The sequence below is a fragment of the Aspergillus brasiliensis genome (assembly GCF_001889945.1).
Source record: "Aspergillus brasiliensis CBS 101740 unplaced genomic scaffold ASPBRscaffold_28, whole genome shotgun sequence".
NCBI classification, from domain to species: domain Eukaryota; kingdom Fungi; phylum Ascomycota; class Eurotiomycetes; order Eurotiales; family Aspergillaceae; genus Aspergillus; species Aspergillus brasiliensis.
In genome coordinates, this window is record NW_027137469.1 from 11,261 (window position 1) to 18,489 (window position 7,229).

At 47.9% G+C, this 7,229-nt stretch overlaps 5 protein-coding genes across 5 annotated transcripts in view; 4 read left to right on the forward strand and 1 right to left on the reverse strand.

Moving 5' to 3' along the window:
• ASPBRDRAFT_60234 (uncharacterized protein) overlaps positions 1 to 637 on the forward strand; it is a gene marked incomplete at both ends in the record, with an annotated part of 4,010 nt that extends 3,373 nt beyond the window's left edge. The window contains one exon of the mRNA XM_067628188.1: positions 53 to 637. Within this exon, the coding sequence (XP_067473071.1) occupies positions 53 to 637 (585 nt within the window). The remainder of the gene's footprint in view (positions 1 to 52) is intronic.
• A 753-nt stretch (positions 638 to 1,390) lies between these two features.
• Positions 1,391 to 2,143, forward strand: ASPBRDRAFT_139320 (uncharacterized protein; the record flags this gene model as incomplete). Its single annotated transcript, XM_067619080.1, has 2 exons — positions 1,391 to 1,806; positions 1,855 to 2,143. 2 exons carry the CDS (start codon positions 1,391 to 1,393, stop codon positions 2,141 to 2,143), a joined length of 705 nt encoding a protein of 234 aa, XP_067473072.1.
• A 1,244-nt stretch (positions 2,144 to 3,387) lies between these two features.
• On the forward strand, positions 3,388 to 4,416 carry ASPBRDRAFT_139337 (uncharacterized protein; the record flags this gene model as incomplete). The annotated part of the gene is made up of 1 exon (XM_067619085.1): positions 3,388 to 4,416. One exon carries the CDS (start codon positions 3,388 to 3,390, stop codon positions 4,414 to 4,416), a length of 1,029 nt encoding a protein of 342 aa, XP_067473073.1.
• Positions 4,417 to 5,066: 650 nt separating this feature from the next.
• On the forward strand, positions 5,067 to 5,597 carry ASPBRDRAFT_139335 (uncharacterized protein; the record flags this gene model as incomplete). Its single annotated transcript, XM_067619084.1, has 1 exon — positions 5,067 to 5,597. One exon carries the CDS (start codon positions 5,067 to 5,069, stop codon positions 5,595 to 5,597), a length of 531 nt encoding a protein of 176 aa, XP_067473074.1.
• A 979-nt stretch (positions 5,598 to 6,576) lies between these two features.
• Positions 6,577 to 7,044, reverse strand: ASPBRDRAFT_201491 (uncharacterized protein; the record flags this gene model as incomplete). Its single annotated transcript, XM_067621557.1, has 1 exon — positions 6,577 to 7,044. The coding sequence occupies one exon, from the start codon at positions 7,042 to 7,044 to the stop codon at positions 6,577 to 6,579; it is 468 nt and encodes a 155-aa protein (XP_067473075.1).
• Positions 7,045 to 7,229: the final 185 nt, after the last annotated feature.

Here is a 7,229-nt window from a genome sequence, read left to right on the forward strand (position 1 = left end):
CCCTGATACTCTTAGCAGCATGAATAATGTGGCATTGATATACGGGAATCAGGGACGATGGAAGGAGGCAGAAGAGCTACAGGTACAAGTATTGCAGCTTCACAAGCGAGTGCTAGGACCTGAGCACCTTGACACTCTTAGCAGCATGAACAATCTAGCATGGATATACGGGCATCAGGGACGATGGAAGGAGGCACAAGAGCTGCAGGTACAAGTATCGCAGCTTCACAAGCGAGTGCTAGGACCAGAGCACCCTGACACTCTTAGCAGCATGAATAATGTGGCATCAATATACGGGAATCAGGGACGATGGAAGGAAGCAGAAGACCTGCAGGTACAAGTATTGGAGCTTCGCGGGCGAGTGCTAGGGCCAGAGCACCCTGACACTCTTATCAGCATGAACAATCTATCATTTACATGGAAACGCCAGGGAAGGTTTAAGATAGCCTTTGCTTTTATGAAACAGTGTGCAGAGATCCGCCGCAGTCTATTGGGTCCAGATCATCCAGATACCATATCCTCTTTGACCACTCTCAGTGACTGGGAAACAGCGGTAGATTCGCCAACATGGTATAGTCCACAAAGCCTACTTGTCTTTTCTTTCCTTGCTTTTGCTTTCCTCTACCTGTTTTCATAGATCCTATCTCAAAGAAGTGCCCGGAATGGCTAATGTTTATATAGGAGGTGACTGCAATAATAGATAGTGGTCGAACATACTAGTGGATTTGTTATCTTTCGTAATATGGATACGTATCCGAAGGATTATATGACGCCATGCTGAGGGATGAACGATGCCACTGTTCGTTATATTCCTGTATTGTAGTTCCCGAGAATGGCTGGTGTACAGTGTGATGGTCGGCAGAGGGGCCTCAAGAAAACAGAACTGTAACACTGGCGGAAGGCGATTCTGAATCTGACTGTACACGTTTATGTAGCCTGCTTATAGATCAAGAGGAACAGTCGCGGTCTGGTGCGCTCCAAGGAGCAGATTCAACAACTCAGGAAACACAGTACAGTAGGTCTGGTATAAGCTGTCTTGCAGGAGTTAGCATCTTTTATGAATATCGGACCAGCTTGTTGACGTTCTATGACCCATTTAGTCGGATATTCTAGGAGCTGAAGCTCACACAATAGGTTCCTTAACTAGCTGGCCAAAGGACCTGGAATAACAGTGTAATGTTCTCATAGGAACGTGGTGTACAGTATGTAATGTGGGCAGGAGCTGAGGCGTAGTCTTGTCCAGAAACACGACACGTTCCTGGGATGTAGGGTGATATCTATTCCCACGGCAGATATAAATTCAGCTGTTGAACAGATTCCCGTCTTGGCTCATCTTGTCCGCTCTTAGCATTCATACCATACAGACATCGGGCTCCCTTGCACTACGGGAATGGCGGCACAATCATCGACAGCCCGAAAGGAAGCATATAGATGGCGACGGTGGCTTGACCGTCTGAGCGAGTCTCCAAGCTCGACCAACCCGGCCATCCAGAGCCGTTACGTTGACATGCTGCTCGAGACGGAAAGAATACCCATTCTTCATAATTTGATTGCATCCAGCTGTACCTGGCTTCTCCTAGCGGGGTTCTTGGTTTTCCCAGGCACATTTTCTACATTGCAAGACACTGCGCTGGCGGACGAATTAAAGGGCCGGAGACGGGATAATGGGGTGATATCTGATGCTATCCAGAACCCCCCTCTCCTTGGCCTAGCTGTAGCATCATGCGCACTCGGCACCGCTGGCTGCGGCTGGCTTTGGTGGAGGTGGAGGTCGAATCTCATTTGGCCAACGCGCCAGATTTTCCTGTAATGTGCCTTCACTCTTACCAGGATTAAGTCACTAATAAAAGACAGGCCGACCCTGGTCCACTCTGTGACTGGCTTAGTCAATACGTTTCTTAATGTATATACAGCACGACACCGGACCTGGTCCGTGATGGCAATTGCCACAGCAGCGGTCACAGGCGCATTTGCAGTTGCTGCCACTATTCTCCTCGGTATTATCCAGCTTGTAGCCCTACAACAAATCAAATACGAGCATCAGGTTGCTGTAGCGAAGTATGCAATCCCGGATTATATCCACACACATGGGCTCTGTGAGTGCAGCGATAAGAGGCCTGGAGCAGTGACTCCTGATAAGTAATACTCTTACTCCATTTGAGTATTAGCGTTCTCCGTCTTACCTTATCTGTTGCTTATCCTCCATAAGAACGGATACAAGTACATGGGGCAGGTGGAGACTGATTCAGCCTTTCTGCTTGAGGAAGGCGCTAACGGCATACCTGTGGTATGGTATGTAATGATGTGTTAGCATGCGTGCCGCTCTAGAGAGGGGGATAGGCCTGTTATAAATTCGTTATTGGTAGCCTGGTTACAGTACAGGACGCAGACCACCCACAGGATGGATTAACATCTCCTGGGATATATTGCCAATTACATAATTCAAGTACCGGATGAAGGGAGGCAAATAATCGCCCAAGTTGAATTCGCGAGGTCTTTTAACTTCACTACAGAGCTATACTGGAATAAGTCGTGCTGAGCCTGGCTCGAATCAGAATTTACTATGATTTCTCAATGCCAGGATTCAACGTTTTCCTTAACGATAAGGCACTATCCCGGGATATAGCTCTATAAATATTTACAATTATTAGAGACAAGCTTCGGGGTAAAAGTCATGAACAGCTACTTTCCTCTGACGGTAGAAATGTGGTAACTTCGTGTGGGATGGCCACCATCCTGAAACGGAGATACATCTTGCGTAATGATTAATGACGTCTAGCAGAAGTTACCTGGGGATAATTTACATGCTAAAAGAACAATTGATGAATGTTTGTTATGCCTATTTCTCATGGTTGAGATAAGCATGGTATTACCGGAAACTAGATCAAAGACACTATGTATAAATGGTTTTATATGCACAATGCTTGTCACGTCCCAAGAGCTATAGACTGAATATCGCCAGATTCGTCAACGACATGGCCCTCTTTAATACGAATAGTATCTATAGCCATCAGCCTAAACATGAGCATTGTGGTATATCCTAGGGCAGAGTGAGCAATACTCGCGCTCCTCAGTCAAGCTAGTGATGAACTGACAGATGCAGTAGACACTTCATTCTGAGAGCCTTCAAAAGCTACAAGGAAGGGTGGCCTCGAATGCAACCAAGACCAAGTCTAGTACTACTATCAAGGCGGCGTATGCAATGTGTGACAGCCCTTGTAAAGAGTCCCTTGTATGTCTCACTGGATTAGTATAATAAGTCCCATTTCCCCCAGGTTCGGAACTATGTATTCGCCAAACTGGGAAGACCCGCATTTCCTTCCAGCACTATCAAAAGCTCAGTGTGCTCCATATCCGAATCGGCTGGCAACCATGAGGAAATTATGGATGGTATACAGTAGCTTCATCACATATACTGCCGCTCATATCCAGATGAGCGATCCTTTACCTATCCGTAGCCCGCTGAATACCAACAGTACTATCAAAGATTATTCCTACACCTCATCCTTATCGGCAACGGGGTCGGATTTTCCCTGCAAGGGCTACGCTCGCGATCCCTTCGACTCAGTTGCCGAGTATACAGCCGGACAGGAATATGCAATTACTCTAGCCGGAACCGCAACTCATGGCGGTGGGTCATGCCAGATTTCCTTGTCATATGACATGGGTGAGACGTTCCGTGTCATCCACTCCATTCTCGGCCATTGCCCGGAACCTCTCCATTATTCCTTTCGAATCCCAGAAGACGCACCATACGGGCCCGCCCTGCTGGCATGGACCTGGTTCAACAAGATTGGAAACCGGGAAATGTACATGAATTGCGCGCAAGTGACAATTCAGTCTCCTAAAACAGATGTCGGGACGCTGCAGGGAGAGACGCAGCAGGCTTCATGGCTGGAGCGGCCCCCCATCTTCCTCGCCAATATCAACGGCGAGGGGCAGTGTGTCACAATCGAAGGCGAGGAAGTGGGTTTCCCGATACCGGGTGATAGTGTCGAAGGCACCGTTGCTGGTGGAACTGGGTATACATGCAGCAGCTCAGCTGCCTTTCTAAGCAAGGTTGCCAGCTCGCCTTCTTCGATGGCGTCTTCTATCCCCCTGCCAGCCCTAACTACGCCTAGGCCTGGGATCATACCACCAGGAGAAAACATACTGAGCGCTCAATCGGCACCTTACACGGCCACTAAGAAGGACTCTAATTCATCCACAATTCCTGCCGATTCTACGGGGTTAAGATACTCCACAGGAACTGGTACTAAGCCCGATGTGACTGGGCATGTCTGCACACCTGGAGTCATGCAATGCTCTAGTGATGGTTATTCATTCTTCTTGTGTGATTCGGGAAGGCTTGTGCCAATGGGAGCTGTTGCTGCTGGCACAAGTTGTAGAAATGGGGCCATTTTTCCTGCAGGCTAAACAGGGTAAATTGCTGGTGCGGGTTTCATGTACGGAAAACCTAGGCGGACTATATGTATAATCTCCATGCTGTTCGTGCTACTATTGATCGTGGCTTTGGATGCTTATCTTGTTCAAATAGTGGTGTTCGCGTTTAATTATCACCAACAGGGCAGACGAGCGTATGTTTCCACTGCAGAAAAAGGTATGCTTGATATGACTTCTGTCTCATATATCAGGGTCTATCAGATTGGCATTTGCTGTACAGTGCAGAAGATGGAAACACCGAATATGTAAGACTCGCTTGGCTTGACAGATCCTGTTCTACTGTAAACGGACACGTGCGTCTTGTTGGAGATAAGAACAAGGAAACCCAAAGCACCCAAGGCATCCAGTCCCGTTGGTGAGAAACAATAACGACTTATGTCTGATAGGAGTTACTCGATCATCGTTCAGTTTTATCAGCCATTAACATCACCAGCACTCCGGCCAGGGTGCTGCCGTGATCGATGATGGTATAGAATCAGATGTTATAAAGCTAAACACTGCCCTGGTATACTGAGGTACTAATACTGCCGGGCACATTTGTTACATCGTTGACAAGAAGCCTTTCGAAAGACATACTGACAAGCATCTCACGCTATCTTCGAGCTCGAAAGTCACTATCAGAGATGGCTACAGTGACGTCCATGTTTGGGATATTCGTGCTGGTGGCTGGAATGTCATCGGAGCCAACCAATGATGTTCCCCGGCGCCAGGAGTATCTCCCCGGAGTTACTATCTTCAATTATCTTGCTAAGGATATCTTTGCATGGTCGGTCTCTAACACAACTGGCCCAATGACGGTGATTCCCCACCAGGAACAGTATTTTGAGTCGTGGAGAACCAGGGTGGATGGTGGCGGTATTTCAATCAAACTAGCCACTGAGCCAAGCCAACGCAGCGTGCTGCAGTTTGAGTATACCAGAATGGACCCAATCATCTATTGGGATGTGTCATACATTGACCTGGACTACGATTCCGATTATTTTCAACATAATATAACGGTGACGTCCAATGACCCTTCTTGTCCAGTGGTGAGCTGCGCTGCTGGGGTCTATCAGTGTCATGATGTTTACCTGCACCCGGATGACAACTACGCTACGCATGGGTGTCCAGTGCAAACACATCTTGAATTGTCTATTGGCAGCAGTGGTTCATAAGTGAAACACATCGCCTTGTGGGTGCGCTCGAATCTTAGTTGCGTGGGATCGGGATACATCCCATGAAATCCAGGTCATCTAGTCCGTGTTTTTCCTATTCAATGGGCATTATCTTGTCACAAAGATAAGTAGCTAACATTGTCATACACCCCTTGGTCTCTAGGTCACTGAAGACTCCAAAACAGTACCCGGAAGAGTGTCAGCTAATGGAAGGAGCGCCACAGGGTTTGCGGGAGCTAACACGGTTTTGCGTGTCCAATGGCATTATAGAGGTATATTGTCTTTTTGCTTCTGGAACAGCAGACAGTCTATCTATTCAATGGCTCAGGCTGGCAGAGCGCATGGCTTTGCTACAATAGTGTCAACGGCTTACAGTTTGTGGCACGATACTAGATTTAAGGTATACGATTATTCAAATCCTTCAAAGTGGCATATGTATTTCGAGTCCGGTGAGAAAATCTAAGAAGGACAATCTCACGGCCTTTCTTTTATCTACGCAAGATAGAGTTTGGAGAGTTTGATCCTCCATATAATCTTAGCATGGATGGATCTCGATGCTAGGTCTTGCTTATTAGCAGATATCCCCTAGCAGCATGACGCGTGTTCCGGTGAACAGCTCGGTTTCTCGACAGATACCTATTTGTAAGTTGCGAGACTGAAAGTAAAGAAAATACCAGGGTGAAGACAGGGAGGCTGGACAGTATATCAATAAACCACCAGAAATGAACGTCTGCAGGCTAAGGGCACATAGGACATACTTCCGTCATACCAGATAGTATACACAATGATCAGGAGCACTTTTTGGTCAATTCAATACATTGAAACCAGGTTACTGTTTCTATCTACCTACATCTCCAGATCCATTAAGGTGGAAGCAGCTATAGACGAACGAGCACAGCTAGGCCCTGTAGACATAATAACAACTCGAGAATAAAATAGATCCAAACGTTCTTGGGGCTCACAATCAGCATCCTCATGTTCAACTGTGTGAGAGGCTATCCCCACCAACATTGAGGCCAAAGATTGTCTGGTTATCACATTGATAGGAATTATCACTCAAGCTTGCCGAAAACCAAACCGGCTCCCACGAAGTGACCGGCACCTGATAGGATGAGACGGTCCCCTTCGCTGTCACAGAGTTCTGGCTCAGCCGGGGCGCGTGGCATGGGTCTTGCGTCCCAGACCTGTAGAGCGCGTAGGGCCCGTGGAAGCGAAAGACTACAGTGTCGCCCGGTTGAGCTACAATAAACGATGGTTCGAACAGTGAGCTGCTGTGATTGCCGTCATTGCTGTATATGGGCATAGCCCCCACATCGACAATGAACAAATGAATGGTGGCTGTGGTGTCGGCGAAGATAATATCGGCGGTGCTGTTCGGCTGCGGACCGGTTGTCTGCGATGCCGTTAGGCTTGACGAGGATGCGGTATGTTCGGGAAGAGGGGCCATCGAAGGTTTACCAGTCTTGGGGTTTGCCTCGTCTAACTGGGATGGCTGTTGCTGTGCTTGAGTCTCTTGGGGCCGGGCCGTTGCGTTCGGTAATGACTGTGAGGGCCAGGACGACCCTGGCATCTGGTCCACTGCTGATGCTGCAGTGGCTTCTATGGAGGAGGTTGCCGTCGGCTTCGGATTCA